General features: G+C 40.7%; 1 protein-coding gene across 1 annotated transcript in view; it reads right to left on the reverse strand.

The window, feature by feature from the left end:
- Positions 1–18,651, reverse strand: part of LOC124777547 (hemolymph lipopolysaccharide-binding protein-like) — a 32,405-nt gene extending 13,754 nt beyond the window's left edge. The window contains exons 1-4 of the mRNA XM_047253004.1: positions 18,578–18,651; positions 15,644–15,768; positions 15,439–15,565; positions 1,546–1,845 (exon numbers count right to left, since the gene is read on the reverse strand). Coding sequence (XP_047108960.1) covers positions 1,546–1,845; positions 15,439–15,565; positions 15,644–15,768; positions 18,578–18,590 — 565 coding nt within the window. The 5' untranslated portion in view covers positions 18,591–18,651. The remainder of the gene's footprint in view (positions 1–1,545; positions 1,846–15,438; positions 15,566–15,643; positions 15,769–18,577) is intronic.
- Positions 18,652–20,931: the final 2,280 nt, after the last annotated feature.

Consider the following 20,931-nt stretch of genomic DNA (forward strand, 5'->3'; position numbering starts at 1 on the left):
GCATTATCCTGCTGAAGTGTAGGGTTTCGCTGGGATCGAATGAGGGTTAGAGCCACGGGTCGTAACACATCTGAAATGTAACGTCCACTGTTCAAAGTGACGTCAATGCGAACAAGAGGTGACCGAGACGTGTAACCAATGGCACCCCATACCATCACGCCGGGTGATACGCCAGTATGGCGATGACGAATACAAGCTTCCAATGTGCGTTCACCGCGATGTCGCCAAACACGAATGTGACCATCATGATGCTGTAAACAGAACCTGGATTCACCCGAAAAAAATGACATTTTGCCATTCGTGAACCCAGGTTCGTCGTTGAGTAAACCATCGTAGGCACTCCTGTCTGTGATGCAGCGTCAAGGGTAACCGCAGCCATGGTCTCCGGGCTGATAGTCCTTGCTGCTGCAAACGTCGTCGAACTGTTCGTGCAGATGGTTGTTGTCTTGCAAACGTCCCCAAATGCTGACTCAGGGATCGAGACGTGTCTGCACGATCCGTTACAGCCATGCGGATAAGATGCCTGTCATCTCGGCTGCTAGTGATACGAGGCCGTTGGGAACGAGCATGGCGTTCCGTATTACCCTCCTGAACCCACCGATTCCATATTCTACTAACGGTCATTGGATCTCGACCAACGCGAGCAGCAATGTCGCGATACGATAAACCGCAATCGCGATAGGCTACAATCCGACCTTTATCAAAGTCGGAAACGCGATGTTACGCATTTCTCCTCCCTACACAAGGCATCACAACAACGTTTCACCAGCAACGCCGGTCAACTGCTGTTTGTGTATGAGAAGTCGGATGGAAACTTTCCTCATGTCAGCACGTTGTAGGTGTCGCCACCGGCGCCAGCGTTGAGTGAACGCTTTGAAAACCTAATCATTTGCATAGCACTGCGTGTTCTTCTTGTCGGTTAAATTTCGCGTCTGTAGCACGTCATCTTCGTGTTGTAGCAATTTTAATGGCTAGTAGTGTATATCAGGAGGGAACTTCCAAAGCCGCAACAAGCATGTAGGTCCTCCTCCATATCGCAATCACCTGTAGACCACTCCGTTGCTAGCCCACCCACGGTGCAATTTTTTCATAACCATTTCCAAACAAGGAGCCTTTTGAGGGTTTTAGAAATTTTTGTGACAAATATTAATGTTTTACGCCAAGGTCAGAGTAGGCACCACTTTCGATAGTTATATTTATGTATGACGACTTTTGAGAAAGATAGCACGGCTACTATCGAAATGTTAACTATGGTAGAGGGTTACCGGTCTCGCGAATTAACACGTAATTCTCATTATCTTGCGACGTGCTATATTCTGGATGCTGTGACACTTACCGAAAAGGTTCAAATGGCTCTGAGCACTATGCGACTTAACTTCTTAGGTCATCAGTCGCCTAGAACTTAGAACTAATTAAACCTAACTAACCTAAGGACATCACACACATCCATACCCGAGGCAGGATTCGAACCTGCGACCGTAGCGGTCGCTCGGCTCCAGACTGTAGCGCCCAGAACCGCACGGCCACTCCGGCCGGCGCACTTACCGAGAACCGTTTCGTAGTAGTTCTCTTCTCTCAGGTAGCGGAATCCAACGAACAAGCGACGGTGACGGTTCATGACTTTCTTTATGACCTCTTCTTCTGCCTTTGAGTTAATTATGACCAGATGGGCACCTTCTTCTTCGCAGATCTTCTTTGCCTCCGACCACGTCCTCGGTGACTCATGCAATTTATAAAAACCAACTCCATCATATTTTTCGTAATCAGATCGCGTACTCCAATGTTTTGTAATCGTCATCAATGAGTCATTGTTGTTGTTGACACTAGAATTTAGATGTGGAGTACCTGTAAACAGAGTAACTGCTATAGCGTAAAAACATATTGACACATTTATTCGTTCTATAAACAGTCGAAAGTTCAATTTGTATGACAATTCTGTTTTTGTTTTTGAACAATTTCTTCAAGTTACTTTCTACAGCAGATAATAACCTTTTAAATGTCTTAGACCATGGTTACAACATAAGTGTCAGCCTCCGATCGTTTTGTGTTGGTCCTATATCCTACACTATCTTATCAAAGGTAAATAAACACCCGTTAGTACAATTTCAATTAGTTGTGTGAAAGTCTATGCAGGAATGGTATCTCGTTCTTCCTTAGTACCCAAAAACAGGTAAGTTAGTGACGTGGGACGCTGGAGTCTGGAGCGAAGTCTACGTTATAACTAACCCCAAAACTACTGAACTGACTTCGATTCGGGACACTGGGCAGGGCAGGGCAGTCCATTTCAGGAATGTTGCGGTCCACAAACCATTGCTTTAAGACAGGTGCGTCGTAATGCCAATAGCCAATACAAAAAGCCATCGTCCGAACTCTTCCTCTGTTGTACACGGTACACAATACTATAAAATCTGTTCATGTCCTTCCGCAGTTAGCGTTTCCGCAAACCCAATAATGGGACCACAATGTAACCACGGAAAACAGCCTCAAATTGTAAGGCGACCTCTTTCGTACTTCACTGTTGGCATTACGCATTACGGCAGGTAACACTCTCCAAGAATTCACCACTGCCTTGTGGTGTAACTCTTTACAGCACCTCAAGTGTCACTCAGCACTGACTACAGAAATGAGTTACTTACAAGGAGCTACTCGACCATTGTACCCCATTCTTTTCAACTCTTTACACATAGTCATTGTGTTAGTTGGACAGTCGACTTGGGCATCTTTAGAGGGCTTGGAATTTCCCTAATGAATTTGTTACTAAGGTGACATAGAATCCTTGTCTACGTTTAAAATCACTGAGCTCTCCTGACCGAACCATTTTACTGTCACTGCTTCTACACTGGCAATACTCACTGCTTCCCTTTACACTGGCTAGTCCACTTCTCGTTACAACTAGTGATTACATAGGGTTTCCGTATGCAGTTGATCACTTACTTTATCTTGTTGATCTAGCTTGTAAGTACGCTGTTTAGGTATTTATATTGGTAACGCCACGTAGCGCTCTGTATGAAAATCACTGGCTGTGCTGTGTGCAGTCTATGGCTGGTTGGCATTGTTGTAATTTTCGCCATTGGAGTGGGCTGTTGGCTGTTAACAGTGCGTAGCGTTGCGCAGTTGGAGGTGAGCCGCCAGCAGTGGTGGATGTGGGGAGAGAAATGGCGGAATCTTGAGAGCGGATGATCTGGTTGTGTGCCTGTCAGAAACAGTACATTTGTAAGAATGGATGTCATGAACTGCTGTATATATTATGACTTTTGAACACTTTTAAGGTAAATACATTGTTTGTTCTCTACCAAAATCTTTCATTTCCTAACTATACCTATCAGTAGTTAGTGGCTTCAGTAGTTTGCATCTTTTATTTAGCTAGCAGCAGTTTGAGTAACGAAGATTTTAGTGAGGAAAGTGATTTGTGAAACGTATAGGTTAATTTAGTCAGGGCCATTCTCTTGTAGGGATTATTGAAAGTCAGATTGCGTTGCGCTAAAAAATATTGTGTGTCAGTTTAGTGTTGATCAGAATAGGTAAAGAGCGAAATGTCTGAGTACGTTCAGTTCTGCTCAGGTGTTTGAAAATCAAATAATGGAAGAGAATTATCAGCACAGTAATTCATTAATCTTTCTAAGGGAACGTTTCATAAGCTTTTCAAGGACTAATAAACAAAAAGTGAAATTAATGAGTTTCTCATGAGGAGCATAGCTCCCGATTGACAGTACTGAAAGGCAGGAGGGACCTATTTACCACAGGAGTGATGAAGATGATGAAAGTCCAAAAAGATGTATTTCCGTCTCTGCTTTACTTGTCTGCACAATTGTACTGGGCTCTACAGGCACAAAAGGTTGAGGGGAGATGGATTAGCAAGTAGCGTCCGTCGACGACGCGACATCATTAAAGGCGGAGCATCAGCTCGGAGTAGACGGAGATATTGAAGAATATTGTCCATGTCCTTATGGAAGGAACTATTTCGTCCTCATACCGATATGTCGGTCAGGTTCAACTACCCTGCAATGTTTGCATCTACATATCCGGCAAATAATTTTACTATAGCGTTCAAATAAATACTCACACATATTCCTATTTCTCTGAGGATGTTACTTGATGGCATGCTAGGCTTCGTGACTTGCGGCATGGATGTATCGAGTGCAGGATTCCAAACCATACATTTATGCAATGCGCTACGTGTCAAACTGAAGTCTGATACGAAGAGGGAGAGAGTATCAGATGACACGATGTAAAATAGGGCCTACATTTTCTGTGTACAATAGTAAAATTCCGTTTAGTCTTGTGGGTACGTTTTATGCCAACGGCTGGTAACGAACAAACTGCAATATTGCATCAATGGCAGCTTTCACATACACAGAATACGTAATACACATCATCCATATGATAATATACGAACGAGCAAGAATTCGAGGCAACTGTATCGAGAACAAATTACCGACGGCGCCGGACACCGGCAGTATGGTACTGCAGCAGCTTAAATCATTGCTATTGATTCAGCATACGACATTAATGATTGTGAAACTTCCTGGCAGATTAAAACAGTGTGCCGCACCGAGACTCGAATTCGGGACCTTTGCCTTTCGCCGGCAAGTGCTCTAGCAACTGAGCTACCCAAGCACGACTCACGCCCCGTTCTCACAGCTTTACTTCTGCTTTCTACCACCCAAACTTGCCCGTGAAAGGCATAGGTCCATAGTTCGAGTCTCGGTCCGGCACACAGTTTTAATCTGCCAGGGAGTTTTATATCAGCGCACACTCCGCTGCAGAGTGAAAATCTCATTCTGGATTAATGATTGTGTCCACCAGCAAGTAACTACCTCCAGCAACTTTTCCGAATACTTGCTGACCTTTTTACATTAGAACAAAAACTTACGCAAGTTTTCTTCCTGGAAGTCAAATGTGATATTTAATTTCACTTACTAGCAGAGGAGTTTCCACTAAAATTTGCGTTTTTAGATAGGCACATGGCAGTTTAATGTTTCGTGCATATAAAGAAAACCAGGTGCCGCCTTCATTGCATTATTGTTATTATTATTATTATTATTATTATTATTATTAAACAAAAATCGAGGTGAAAACTGAAATGTTAACAGAAACAAGTGTTTGGGTGAAGAGATCGGTACAGTGGCTTGTATTATTATATTTAGAGAAAGTCAGTAAAAAAAAACTTAAATCAGAGGACACCACTGAGAATAAAAGCTCCTTAAGAATGTCGTGCGCAATATTTGAATATTTCTTGTCTGTGGTACAATCAGCTATTCGAAAACAGGGTAAAAATGCCAAAGAGATCGTCTTTTAATTATCCTTCGATTTCTACAGACAGTATCAATTATTTTATTACAAATGTAATGCATTTATGTTTACTTTAACATTAACCTGAAGACGTCTGTTTTTCTTTCTACTTCCCCTTCCGATGAATCAAAGCAACCAATATACATGATTTTGCACTTCCTTGGATGATTGTGGGTTGTTAAGTGTGTCTACGGATTCCAATGGCGCGACTGTTTGGAGCCATCTGTCTCTGCACGATTTTAGTTTCCAACAGTGACAGATTCGCACCGACATTAAACACATAACTTCTGCAAATCTGAGAAAAATCACAGTAACCGGCGCTGCTGGCAAGACCCAAGAAACTGTTTCACTTTGCGGAAGACACATCTCGAAATTGAAGAAACTTGCGAAAGTAAGCAAGATTGAGTTTCTAACAATGCCAGACACAACAATACTAGCCTGCTCTGACATCGAAAACCTGTGAACATATATCCGTTGGAAAGACTCTCTCAAATCAAAACAAAAGAATTAAATCAAGTGTAAAATTATAAACAAAGCAGAAATTTATTAACTCATATATTATTTGAATTAATCTTCTCACGTAACTATTTTTCATTCAGTGGTAAGACTTACGTCCAAAACAAAGATCTGGTTGGGGGACGCAGCTTGCAGGCCTGCTTGATGACGTATTTAGACAGAACATAGAATAAGAATTCTTCTTAACTCATACACAGTTTACAGATATACATATAAAAGACGTATAAATGACACAATAATTCAGTGGCCCACAAGAAGAATTAGATAATCTCGCAGATCAAATTACAACAAAGAAAACAGCCGCACATCAAACAACGGGATTAATTTCCTTATTATGACTATTTCCGGTCACAACAACAACCATACATTGCAGATACATATAAATAAAGAAGAAGCTGTGTGACATAAAACAAAGTTTCTGTATCCGAAAGATGGTGTCTCTTCAGATTTCACGCATACGAGTGGCGCTAGTAGCGCCATTATGAGTATGCAAATCAGGTTTGCTTTAAACACACGCCGTAAAGTTCGTGAGCCTTAGTTATCGTGAGATTGGACTTGGTGAATTGAAGTTAGTAAAGAATACCTTTAAGGTGACGAAGACACCATTATCAGTACCTCACAGAGTATGAACGAGGTAATAGGGCAACGAGAAGCTGCATGTTGCTTCTGTAAAACTGCAAAAAGACTTTGCAGGAACGTGGCCATTGTACATGACAGCTGGCAGTTGTGGTTATGCGAATATGTGGTCGCAAGAAGACCGGGCTCCGGACTGTCAGGTGGCACTACACAGAGAGATTAATGCCTTCGCAGTATGGCTCTGGCGCATCGTACTGCGTAGGAAGCAGTAATTTGAACAGCAGTTGACGCCACAATGACTCAAAGGACAGTTACAAATCTATCACTTCAAGGACAGCTCCGAGCCCGACGCCGCGCAATGTGCGTTCCACTGACCCCAAACCATCGCCATTTGGGAGTTCATTGGTATCAAGTGGTAGCTCATCGGTGAGCAGGAAGGAGGTGTGCTGTTCTTTCTGATGAAAACTGGTTCTGCCTCGATGCCAGTGATGGCCGTCTGTTGGTTAGAAGGAGCCCAGTTGAGGGCCTGCAACCAACCTGCATGCTAGACATGCTGGACCTACTCCGGCAGTTCTGGTGTGAGGTGCGATTTCGTATGACAGCAGGACCATTCTCGTTCTTATCCCACGCACCCTGACTGGAAATTTGTACGTTAATCTGGAGATTCGATCTGTTGTGTTGCCATTCATTAACGGCATTCCAGGGAGTGTTTTTGAACAGGATAACGCTCGCCAATATAAAGCTGTTGTAATCCAGCGTGCTCTACAGAGTGTCAACATATTGCTTTGGCCTTCTAGACCACCAGACTTGTCTCCAATCGACCACATCCGGGAATCTACGTACTATATCTCTATATCTACGTACCATATACAGGGTGTTTCACTAAATGTGTTTGTCTCTGTAAGTTACGAAGTAATAGGCGACGGAAATATTTATTGCAGCAGTCACCATAAGAAACGTTGCACTGTCTGCGGAGCTATGAACATAGTTTGTTGTGTTATTATCCAAAGAGCTACATTTTTTAAATGAAACAATAGTTGTTTCTATCAAGCACTGGAATCAGTAACACCAGCGGTGTATACGTCAATTTAAATTACATTCCTATCACTTTTAGTTTCGGAGCTACAACCCGTCAAAGTTTCAGGGGCAGATACCACACGATGTACATAATATATGGCTGTGTGGTGGGTGATGGATGTTCTGGTGGTGGGAAGTTGATTTAAATTACCAAGCTGCCTGTTTCCCGAAGTCGTTGTTTGGCACATAAGAACGTAATGGCTACCGGAGCTCTTCGCCTAGGATGTCTCACGGCGTACTCCATAGCATCGTGTCAGCACTCGCCAAGCATCAGCATCATGTCAAAGTACTCGTTGTTCGTGAATGCCATCTTCATCAGATGTCAGTAACTGTGGTATTTTGAGCCCAGTTTGTTTGTGTGGCTCGAACTGTCGGGTATACAGCCGTGTGCGGCGACAGTCAGCAGTCTAACAGCGCATCGAGGAAGCTTCTCGCTCCGTGACACCGGCGACGTTACAACTCGGCCGCACCACATTTAGAAGGCACATTGCGTTATGTGCAGCGTGTGTAGTATCTGCGCCTGAAACTTTGAAGGGTTGTAGCTCCCAAACTAAAAGTGATAGGAATGTAATTTAAAGTGATGTATACACAGCTGGTGCTACTTATTCCAGTGCATGATAGAAACAACTATTGTTCCATTAAAGAAAGTATCTTTTTGCTGTAGCTCTTTGGATAATAACCCAATAAGCTATATTCATAGCTCCGCAGACAGTGCAACGTTTCTTATGGTGACCTACCGCAATAAATATTTCCGTCGCCTATTACTTCGTAGCTTACAGAGACAAACACATTTAGTGAAACACCCTGTATATGTACTATACCAGCATAATGTGTCTCTATTTATCTCTCATATAAACATCCTCGCTGAACAGATCCAATGTAAGCTAAAGGAACTACCATCGAAACCGCAAGTTAAAAAACAAATGCCAAAATTTGTATGTCTTCCTCCTTGGTGACACATCAAACAAACTTTGAACGACATAATACGAAAATGTCCTTCCATATAGACAGTGAACTACAACATAAGAATTCACAATAATAAATTCACTGGAGAGTAGCATAAAAAGTCTGGCATATATGAACTCACCATGCTGTAGTTCTTGGTTCTATATATGACAAGTAGGAAGAAACTTTGCAACACGCTAAGAAGGACGTATGGATCCCTCTAAATAAAAACTTTAGACAAATCAAGCTTTGCATCACGCATTGTCCATATCATGTACACTTCCTTGAGGACACAAAAGACAACTTTTGCGTGTTACACATTGCTGACATAGAGTTGCAAATGGATCTCCTCTTACAGCTACTCTCACATTCATAGTTTAAAAGAAGTTCAATAAATCCATGACGAATAGATTGCATCAACACCGAACCTTTTATTCCAGAATTCCCAGACATAATCGCATCAAAACACGGAAAAGACAATACTAAGATATATTCAACCTCCAGCATAAATTATCGTACTTTTATTCATGTAGCAAGAAGAGCACTCTATTTACTCATAACTGTTTAGCTCTTTACTATCGATATTGACATGGTACAACAAACAAAAGCTCTGTCGTGTATGGCCGTAAGTTAATCACTCTCTAATTAGGTGCTAAATATTTCACTGCATTTACTTATCTTTCGTGTAACTTTTTCATACATGTTACATGTACATTGACAATGTATGAGGACATCTGCAGATCTGATGGTTCGCTTGCATCAGTTATCGATGCTTGTAAATATTTATTATGTTGTGGAATTCATCTCCAGTCAAAGATCGCGCTGTGTAATGTGTGATAGCTATCTTGTTTACATTCCTTATACTTACGTTCAGCGTTTACTGAGTGCGAATGAGGTCGAAACCAACTGCAACTAAAGGTTGCGTAATGTGTATATAACTTGGGAAAGGTACTTTATCACAAAGGATTTTCCATGGATACTATGAGACAACCCGACGTCAGTATCCAGAACACAGCCTTTTAATTTCGTAAACTGTTCGCTGTCAGTAACTAGATTTCCGTTATTTCCGCCAGAACCACGATCACAGTATTTAATTGCACATGATCTAGATAATGTTCCTGTAACACCTTTACCTGATAACGAGCTTGCAGTGGCTCTAAAATATAACTTATTACATATTATACCCAAAAAAGAAAATAGCAAAAAATTCGCCAATCTAAAATTTGCCTTCCACATCTGCCTCTTTTATCAGGTCTTTTCCCAGGATATGTTCCTATATTTGCTAGGAGGCTAGGAGATCGTTCTGATGAAGACCCTCGCCACGTGGTGAAGACTTCATGAACGAATTGATTTCCACATGAGCTTGGGTACTTTGCTATCCTCAGTGAACTTTAGTTGAACACTGTGGACACAAAATGCTGGATCGTGAAGCCACTATCAAACGCTTTCCCTGATCCTCACGACAACACACTTGTAAAATGTCACGCAGTAAAATATGCAAAGGTAATACAGGGTACAAAATCCACGTTTCCTACGTCGGAAAACGAGTTGAGAAACATACGCTGAAGTGACAAAAGTCATAGGATAGCGATATGCGCGCATACAAATGGCGGTAGTACTGCGTATGCAAGGTGTAAAAAGGTAGTGTATTGACAGAGATGTCGTTTGTACGCAGGTGATTCATGTGAAAAGACATCCGATGTGAATATGGCCACACGACGGGAATTAACAGACTATTAACGCAGAATGATAGTTGAGCTACATTTCGAAAATCATTAGGAAATACAATATCCGGAGATTCACAGTGTCAAGATGTCAAGACTGTGCAGGGAATACCAGATTTCAAGCACTGCCTCTCACTGCGGCCATCATTTAATGACCGAGAACTGTGGCGGTTGCATAGAGATGTCAGTGCTAACAGACAAGCAAAACTCTTTAAAAAAACCGCAGAAATCAGTATGAATCAATATGGGACGTGCGGGGAACGAATCCGTTAGGACGATGCGGCAAAGTTTGCTGATAATTGGCTATGGCAACAGACGACCGACATGAGTACCTTCGCTGACAGCACGACATCGTCTACAGTGCCTCTCCTGGGATCGTGACCATATCGGTTGGATCCTGGAGGATTGAAAACCGATATCAGTTGGTAAGAGCTGATGGTAGGGTTCAGTTGTGATGTAGACCCCACGAAGCCGTTGACCGGAGTTGTCAATAACGCCCTGTGATAACTAGTAGTGGCTCCGTAATGGTGTGGGCTGTGTTACATTGTATTGGACTGGGCCCTCAGGTAGAAGTGGACGGGTTATTGACTTGAAATATTTATATTGGGATACATCTGCAGTCATTCACGGATTTCATGATACCAAACAACGGTATCATATCAGCAGGCCACAAGTTTTTGCGTTTGGTTTGAAGAACATCCTGGACATTTATAGCGAATGAATTTGACACACAGAACATTCGACATGAATCCCATCCAACATTTATGGCACACAATCGAGAGGTCAGTTAGTACACAAAATCCTGCACCGGCAACACAGTCGCAATTATGGACTGCCACAGAGGCAACATGGGTCAGTATTTCTACAGGAGACTTCCTTTTTTGAGTCAATATCACGTCGAGCTGCTGCACTATGTCGGGCAAAAGGAGTGTAAGTAGGCTGTTTAGGTTTTTATGTTGGTACCGCCACGGAGCGCTCTGTCTGAATATCACTGACTGTGCTGCGTGCAGTCTGTGGCTGGTTTGCATTGTTGGAATATTCGCTAGTGTAGTGTCGGGCAGTTGGATGTGAACAGTGCGTAGCGTTGTGAAGTTGGAGGTGAGCCGCCAGCAGTGGTGGATGTGGGGAGAGATGGGAGAGTTTTGAGAGCGGACGATCTGGACGTGTGTCCGTCAGAAGGAGGAAATTTGTGGTACTGGGTGCCATGAACTCAGATATATATTATGACTTTTGAACACTATTAAGGTAAATACATTGTTTGTTCTCTATCAAAATCTTTCATTTGCTGACTATGCCTATCAGTAGTTAGTGCCTTCAGTAGTTAGAATCTTTCATTTAGCTGGTAGTATTGGCGCTCGCTGTACTGCAGTAGTTAGAGTAACGAAGATTTTTGTGAGGTAAGTGATTCATGAAAGGTATAGGTTATTGTTAGTCAGGGCCATTCTTTTGTAGAGATTATTGAAAATCAGATTGCGTTGCGCCAAAAATATCGTGTGTCGGTTTACTGATGATCAGAATAAGTAAAGAGAGAAATGTCTGAGCACGTTCAGTTTTGCTCAGCTGTTTGAAAATCAAATAATTTAAGAGGTTTACCAGCACAGTCATTTATAATTTTCCAAAGGGGACGTTTCAGGAGGTCCGATGCGATATTAGGAGATATACTATGACTCTGGTCACCTTAGTGTAAATATTAAATGGCGATCTAATTCTCTGAAGAGTGTAGGTTCTCATTATGTTTCACTACATGTTTATGAAATATCCACGGAGTGGTTGACATCATTATGTCAGTGAGATTTAGTGTTGTAGGTAACGGAAAGACTTTTGTCGTTACGAATCTATATGTCCAAAATCGTGAATTATTCGAATATTTCATATATTTACCCCTAAGCCCTGTGAAATGATAATTGTAAATCTGCATGTGTTCCAGAGTTATAACCCTTCCGCCACGCCGCACTGCATTGAAGCTTGTAGGCACACGGCATACATACATTCAACTCTTACGCAGGTATGAATGTAATCGAGGTTTCAAATACTTTAGTGTGTTATTACTGTTATCATTATTAACCTTTATTATTAGTTAAGACTATTTTTGTCTATGGTAGGTGAACTGCTAGGACATCAACCTCTTTCACCATTTCGTGGGACACTGCTTTCTTTTCTGGGGAAGAGGCTCATACAGGCTTAGACCACAAGGACCAGTAGTACGGGATGTCATTTTAATCTCTTTACCTTTATTAAAAGGTTTTCTTTTTCAATTGTGGAAAGTAATGTTAAAAGCTTTTTTTAGTTTCTTTCAGTTTCTGTTTTTGATCACCCTCTGCTCATTTACTACCCCTGCACATCTTTTTTGTTGTTGCTAGCTTTCATTTTGATGAAAGTGCGTGTCCTTACGAACCGCAATACAGCCAAGTGCTCCATTCCTAGATACTTCTCATTTATGATGTCATTTAATCTTATTATGACTTTTGGATTAAAATCAACGAAGCTGATGTGGAAATGTTGACATTTTCTTTCCACGCTCAAAGCAAATGCCATAAAACTTTCAATCAGCTGCTTTAAATATCCTCCAGACACTGTATGAAGCCACATCTTTCCTGAAAAATTTAAGTGACCAATTAGTTAACCATGCAAATGGTGTAGTGTTTAGTTTGGGAATAATAGCGTGGTAAGAAAGAAGATAATTTTTGTGATGGTTTACACTTCCGAAGAACACTATAGTTGACAGCCTTTGGGAAGTTCCCTAGGTGTCCGTAATGTATATTCGATTTTCTTTTGTGGAATAGACATGCACATTTCCAACTGGAACAGGCCTATGGACCATTTTTACTACACTTTTGATGGTAAACTTCTTGTGAACACCTACAGTCGTCGTTACGTAATAGTGGTCTTTTGTCTGCACTTCTTTGCTCCGGGGCATCAGACTTGGTCTCCAGAAACTATAATACGTCCATGTGGTGAAATACACTAAAATCAATATCAATTGATATTTCATCTTCAGGAATTACTACACATCCATGCGATGAAGTAAGTTAAAATAAATACCCATTGATTGATCAGAGTCCCCATATTTCTATACTTTCGCGTGCTGCTTTAAATACTTCTGAATACTGCGAATATAGAAGAATGAAAGATGCTTCAGAAAAACGAATGCTACGGTCCTCATTTGTTCTCTCAGAGAATATGCAAACTTTACATCCAGAGATATACGTGGCATGTGATCTACTAATAAATGAAATTACTCTGGTGAATAATGGAAAAAAGATTATTTCTGTAGGACATCCCCATGTGAGAGGCATGATAATCAATTTAGAGAGATCGAGTACAGTCACATAAATATTTATTCAAACTACGACCAGTTTCGAGATTTTAGTATCCCATCTTCAGGTGTAAGAAACTGTACAGTTTCATACACCTGAAGATGGATTTTTGACACCTCGAAACCGGTCGTGGTTTGAATAGATACTAGTACGACTGAAGCTGGTCTCTCCAAATTAACTGCAACGAAAAAAATATTTATTGGCAGTGAGGTTATGAACAATTGATTTTTTTTTTTTAGAATCAACACTTATCTGGCGTATAGTGTGTTCGAATTTGACTCTATAAACAAGATACTTCGTAATCACCTGTAACAGCTCTACATTTTACTTCAAATGTGGAACATTTTCCCCTTTGAATTTGGTGCAATTCTCAAAAATGTCTCCCATCTCCGAAACAATCTCTTCGGCTTCCTTACTTCGCACTCACTTTCCTGTAGATGATAAGTCCTTCTCAGAAGATTACAGTTCTAAGTGTCTCATCTCGAGTTTCTGCCAGTCAATTAACACTTAAATTATCAGAATCTCTTTCTTTCTTCCATGCACTACCTGATAGGATTTCGTTGGCTTTACAGCTCGAGAGTGAAACAATTCTTTGGGAGACAGTAGTAGGCAAAGGGCGGTCACAGACCCGCCTCTGTCCTGTTACTTTGAAAAAGTGGCTATGTAGAATGTGTTGAATACATTTAGAAGTCATGACGTACTTGTCTGCTATGCTTAGTAGAATTGGGGATCTCGCAGCAAACCATCATCTTTCACTTAAAAATTTAGTCTAAGGAATATCTCAGTACACTGATAATTATGGCGTAACTCTGTCTCAGTCGCCATTCACTAATAAAAATTTACGCTGCCGTAAATAACATTCTTTTCAGTCAATTACAGCTCAAGACGTTATGGCAATACGGGCTACTGAGCTCTGATTGGGTTCATTCTGACGTCAGCGGTGCGTCTTGCTACTGTGCATACACCTCGTGGTCCCTACCTTGTATTTTAGTATTTGTGCTGCTGAATTTTCCATCTCAGGGACATAGATAAACTGCAAATGTTCTGAATTATAATTTGCTCTGGGAGAACAATAGTGATATTTAAAGTGTGTTAACACACCCTCCAAGATAAAGAGTACAGAAAAACAAGAAGTTTGCAAGTACTACGCGAAACATATTTTCAAACAAAAAGTATTGAATTGCAGGAACGCAGACATGCTCTTGGTCAAAAATACTGTCGATAGTTTTTGTGTGTGCAACTGACGAACCTATATACTCGTTAAACGTTTTTGTCGGCGTCAATCAATTGTACTTCAAACGTATGCAGACGTTTATATGAGCTGATCCATAGAAAGACAGCCAGTATTTTAATTTATTTACAGATGTAATGGGACATATTTTATCACAGTGTAACTGATGCACCGTTAAAAAGCTATGAATGAGATAGGACCCTTGTAGCCGTCATTTATTAGCAACAGAAATTGTTGTTTAATTAAATATGCGTTGTAAGTACGAGTTAAGTTCTGATAACTGAATTATTACTAAAATGACTTTTCAATCGTAATAATATTGAAAATTGAAAGGTAAATTATTTCAGAAATTTTCGACACCTATCTATGTATTGGCAGGACTCTCGATATCAACCGTTTGGATCTGAGTGTGACGAAATATTTTTAATATGTCAAGTAGTAGTCGACATAGATTGTTACTGTTATCGCAACTATATGCTTACTCATGTTAGTACTCATATTTCTGCCTGGCGCTATTTGTTTGGCAGAATCTGTAATTCCTTTACGTTAATTTGTTATGGAAATTAGTAGCCGAATTATACGTACAAAGACTGCAGGAAATAGCACTCCCTTTTTTGTGTGTGATATACTTTCAGGGATTTCGTTTGTACTAAGAGTAACAGACAACTGTATCAGTAAAAATTTTAATAAAAAGTAGGTTTTGGGAAAGATGTTGTAGTCAAACGCCTCTGACTATAAAAAACAATGGAATTTCTCTCACCTTTTGTCACTGGCTCAGATCCCAAGCTTATCGTGATGTGATTCGTGACCTCCACTTCGTATATCGAGCAACCTGCCGCTTTCTCACCGTCATGTCCTGGCTTTGGTTCTCTAGGAGTTACGGTTGTCTATAAATGGAGCAGGAACATCATGTCAGAACAAGCCTCTTAGTTTTGTTAACTCATACAATACGTTCCATCACTTACTTTAACAATCGAATGCAACGTCGGGTGCTGACAAGTTGCTCCCGAAGAATTCACTGCAGACGTTGACAGTGTCGCGATTACAATTGTTAGAGTAAACACGGTTACTATACCAGTCATCGTCGACACTGGAAAACAAACCAGGAGATAAGTGAATGCCTCTTTAGCCTACAATAGCTTTGGAATGCTATGTGTTCATAACCTATATGTTTAACAACTTGTCCCTCATACCACAAGTGACAAATCTGTCAGGAGAAAAATATATACGTAGCAGAACCCTACTCTAAGTACAACGTTTTGATACAGATATAACGGCGATAGCACCATTCATTGTAGAAGGAGAGAACACATTGTATCTAAATCAACGGCGGGACTCTAAGTTCAGATTGCCGATACCAGAATACGGTTGGTCACCTGCAATGAGACGATATTCTATTCTGAAGGTGTGGAAATCAGCTCCCACTACGTTTAGACATTGAGCTTGTCTTATCTTTAACTCTTGCCTATATATGTCCTCTTCCGTTTCAGCTCACGGTTTATATACGCTAATATATACGGTACAAATTATCACGTTTGCTTAAGAAACTTGTATAGCTTCGGTATGAATGTTTTAATGATTATAATACAATATGACGTAAAAACAGATGCAGTTTATTGCGGCCTAGAAGAGAGAGGTGAGAATTTAGATTTGAATTGTTTCTAGTTGCTCAAAAAGTAGCAATTTGTCCCTGAAACTAACCATAGGAATTTAATTAATGTATTTTACATTCGGCGTATGTGTTTCCATGAGGAGAAGAACACAGTGTCAACTTTCTAAAAGGTAAAATAGAAAAACAACGAAGTTATGGTGTGTGTAGATATTACGTTCCCGTAATGTATAGGTCAGACAGTCTGAAATCCTTTTTGGCCGGATCTTTAGTTATTAACGCCATACGTCTGAGAGAGCAACTGGCCGACTTAACTAGTTCTTCAGAATGGCTGTATTCTTAGGGGCACAGACACACCATCATTTGGACCTGCAGCGCTCATCCTTTCTTTGCGCGTTTTCAGCTAAATTATAGGATATTGGCTCCGCACTTTTGCCAACACACTGTTTTTTCTTTTAATCATACATGTTTCTGTGTCATCATCAGTGGGTTACTGTTTCTTGAAAACGGTAAAAAGTGAATTTTTGTTCGTTTTGCTTCTTACCGTGATTGTACGTTATATGGTTTTCCAGGACCAACTGTATGCAAATGTAAATTTACATCATTTGACTTGCATATGATATATAACCGGAAACATGTTCATTTTTTACAGTTTTCATTAAACATAAACCCACTGATGATGGCACAGAGGTGCTGAAACATGTTTGGGTAAAATAAAAACAGTGTGTTTGCAAAAAGGCGGAATCCATATCCTATAAAGAAACACAACACTTCGAGGACAAGTCGCTGGAAATTATCTCTAAGGCGTTAGAACGTTACCACAGTACTGTAAAAGAGTGTAATAATTTGCCTTCTGGTATTATTCTGTTCAGAATTTGTTGACTGTGATGGTTAAAAGTGTTCGTGCAAGCTTCAAAGGTTGGCAGATATTACATGGGGTGCTATAAATAACGTTTCATCAATTCTGCGTATTCCGCAATTACATTTTTCATACACCGTCGGTTTGTCACTACTGGTCACTCGAACTAATTGATTTGATCCAAAAACGAGTAGCTTACTCATATAAATCCTTCAAATAACATAAAAAATATATATCAAAGTTTGGGCAAGACAAATATATCGTTTTCCCCAAATATTTTTTATACACTGTTTTACATCGCCAGGCATTAGCGGGCATCAAAAATCGCAGTTATGTTTCAAAAACTCCCAGTGGCTTAAACAGAAATTTGTTGGTTTTCATCTTAAACTATGAAAATTCTACAACACTAAGTCCATTAAAATAAGTTCACGATGATATGGGCGAGTCTAAAACAGCCTTCTATAACTAAGTTTACATACACATTGCTGAGAGAGACGTAAAGACATGGCACAACACTGTACGTAAGAACAAATTTCAGTATATTAGTAAACATATGTTAATAAACTGTTTTAGTTGTTAAACACATTAGGTAATGGTATTTAGAAGCATTTGTAGAAAACGTTTTACTATCAGAGTATTTTCTGCTTCCAAACAGAATATTGGTTATTGCCGATGTTATCATGGTCTTTAATCAGAAGACTACTTTGATGTAGCTCTCCGTCCTACTTTATCATGTGCAAGCCTCTTTCTCTTTGATCAGCTGTTGCAACTCACATCTATTTGAACCTTCTTACTGTATTCATTCCCTGGCCACTTTCTAAAAAATTTACCCCCCTCATTTTACGAAACTGACGATTGTTTGATGCCTCAGGGTGCCATAAATTCCGTTTTTCCAAAATTGATTCAGTCTCTTCTCATCAGTTATTCGATCTACCCATATAATCCTTAATGGTCTTCTGTAGCACCCCGTTTCTACAGCTTTTACTCTCGGTTTTTCTGAACTGTTTATTACCCTCGTTTCACGTCCGTGCAAGGCCGCGTTCCAGACAGATACTTCCAGAAAAAAACTTCGTAGCATTTAAATTTCTATTAATTTTTAACAAATTCCTATTTTTCAGAAATGATGTATTCTAACTTCGCTCATCACTAATTAATCTGATGCCCAAATTGCAAAGCGAATCTGCTACTTTTAGTGTCTTATTTTCTAATCGAATCCATTCAGCATCGCCTGATTAAATTGGACTACATACAATTACCCTTGTTTTACTTTTTTATGCTCATATTACAATCGCTTCGCAAGACAGTATTAATTTCATTATTCATACTAGTCTGAAAACGTTCCTCATAATATTTCGTTTGTTCTATTAACAGCATCAAAAATGTATGTCTAAAACAAAAAATGTGGAAAGCCTACTACAGCCCGCACTGTACCTGTGGAGGCCATGTCGTGGAGCTGGGATTCTGGGCCGCAGCGACGGCTGGCCGGCCAGATTCAGACACTTGTGCCTCTGCTGGCTGCTGTAAGCCTCTTTATAAAAACTGGGGTAGCGTAATCTGCTCGACCTCGGCCCTTCAACGGAGAGCTCAGTTGCATAACTTATCTCTAACACATGCGACATGTGATGAATCGTAATGAGGAAACTAATTCCACTGGAAGTATTCCGTTTTATACTACACAAGTACCCGAGCATCTGGTTCCAGCTGTGGCACTACTGAACAGCACGATGGAAGCTTGAGGCTAATTGATTGCAAAGATTTGTACATTTATTTAAATAACAAACTTTAAAGTAGGGAAGACCGGGGTTAGTTGGCACAGGGGGTTAGTTGGCTCGCAGCTTCTGTTTCCTGCCACCGTGGGTGTAAAGCGCTGTCACCGCGCTAGTGGGGAGTGCATGTAAAGGTGCACCACACACGTAACTTCAGTCTGCTGGGAAGCGTCACGAAGGTAGGAACCCTGTCTCATTGTTTTTCTTGCTACAAAGTAAGTTGAGGTGCTACATAAGGCGGTTTTCCAAAGAGTGGTGAACTGTGGTTGCAAGCGTGTAGCGTAATCTTTTGTTTCTGATGTTTGGGAATGTGTGTTACCCAACTCGTTTTTGATATCGCCGTGCGGATAGTTAACACAGTTTGCTACGTGGCCAGTTGGAATAACTGTGACAATCACTTCACGCTAATCATTAAAATTTCTCTAAAAAATTGGTAAATACACATCAGCCCAGAATAAATTTGGCCTTCCCGGCAGCCAACCTACGGCAAATCCAAACTTGAGGGAAAGAGAAGATTTACTGCTGTCTGCTGTTCTAACAAACAGTCCCATCAAAGACAGAATCGTGGCTGAAGCGGCCAATAAGAAGAAAAAGCCGACGAAAGTCAAGAAGGGCGAAATGGATAAGGCCGATAAGACGAAGAAGAAAAAAAAAATCCCAGAAAACGTCGATTTGAATTTTCTTCTACTGCTTCTGATGGTGGTGTGTCAGACATTATGTATTCCGAAAATGACGACAGAACGACCTTCCTTAATGACAGTTCAGATGCTGATGAACCCCGAATGCGACGTGGTGTCACCTTCAGCCTCTTGTGTAGACGATGCTGGGGGATCTCATTCGACAGTTCCGAACTATCCTGGAGAACTTCTAAAGGAAACCAACTGCTAAAACACCTGGCTTATAAACCGAAATGATAGTAAAACCAACATTTAAAACAGAATTTCAGGATGATTACAGACGGCAATAAAAATATAACACAATCTCAGAATCAAACACTTAAGAAAGATACAGCTTCCCTGGAATAATGAACTTCCATGTTTTTAGGTCTGGATCCCCCTCAGCCTTTCTCAAACCTGGCTGATTTTAGATCCCTTAGGTTCCGATAAACATGCTGACTGGTTGTATCATAATCTTGGCTGAACAATCACTCAGAGGTTTACCTCAAACATTTCAGTATTAGATACAAGAGACCTCAACATGTTAACAGTACCAATTCATCATACACCTGTCTTATTTAGAAGGTTTATAACAGCACGTAGTAAGTTAAATCAGTACACAATGGACGCTGAACGTGTAAATACATTTAACCAAAGACTGATTATGAATAGTTGGACCCATTAACATGCAACGAAATTTCATTCACTGCGGCATATAACCTGATTACTAACGGCCAGTTCATCAAACAAACAAGTTTCAAAAGTTTCCAGTCAGCTAAACCAGTTCAATCAGTCTGCCTAAGCGAGGACATGTGGCGTTGCACTCACGTCATAGCAGTGCGATGATCATAAGATACGCGTCTCAAAGGAGTGACTTAACTTTTACGACTAGTAAATGAAGCAATTCAGTACACCACAGCAGACATGGAGGAAACCCACACTAAGGATGGCTATCGTCTGCATCAATTGCAGGCTGCAATACAGCATAATGAAGTTTGCAGAAATATACTGATCACTTTACCTTACTGAAACCCTTCCTCTTATTTTACATCTACATCTACATCTACGTCAATAGTCCGCAAGTCACCTGGCGGTGTGTGGCGGAGGGCACTTTACGTGCCACGGTCATTACCTCCCTTTCCTGTTCCAGTCGCGCATGGTTCGCGGGAAGAACGACTGTCTGAAAGCCTCCGTACGCGCTCTAATCTCTCTAATTTTACATTCGTGATCTCCTCGGGAGGTATAAATAGGGGGAAGCAATGTATTCGATACCTCATCCAGCAACGCACCCTCTCGAAACCTGGCGAGCAAGCTACACCGCGATGCAGAGCGCCTCTCTTGCATAGTCTGCCACTTGAGTTTG

This window comes from Schistocerca piceifrons, chromosome 2, assembly GCF_021461385.2.
Source record: "Schistocerca piceifrons isolate TAMUIC-IGC-003096 chromosome 2, iqSchPice1.1, whole genome shotgun sequence".
In the NCBI taxonomy this organism is placed as follows: domain Eukaryota; kingdom Metazoa; phylum Arthropoda; class Insecta; order Orthoptera; family Acrididae; genus Schistocerca; species Schistocerca piceifrons.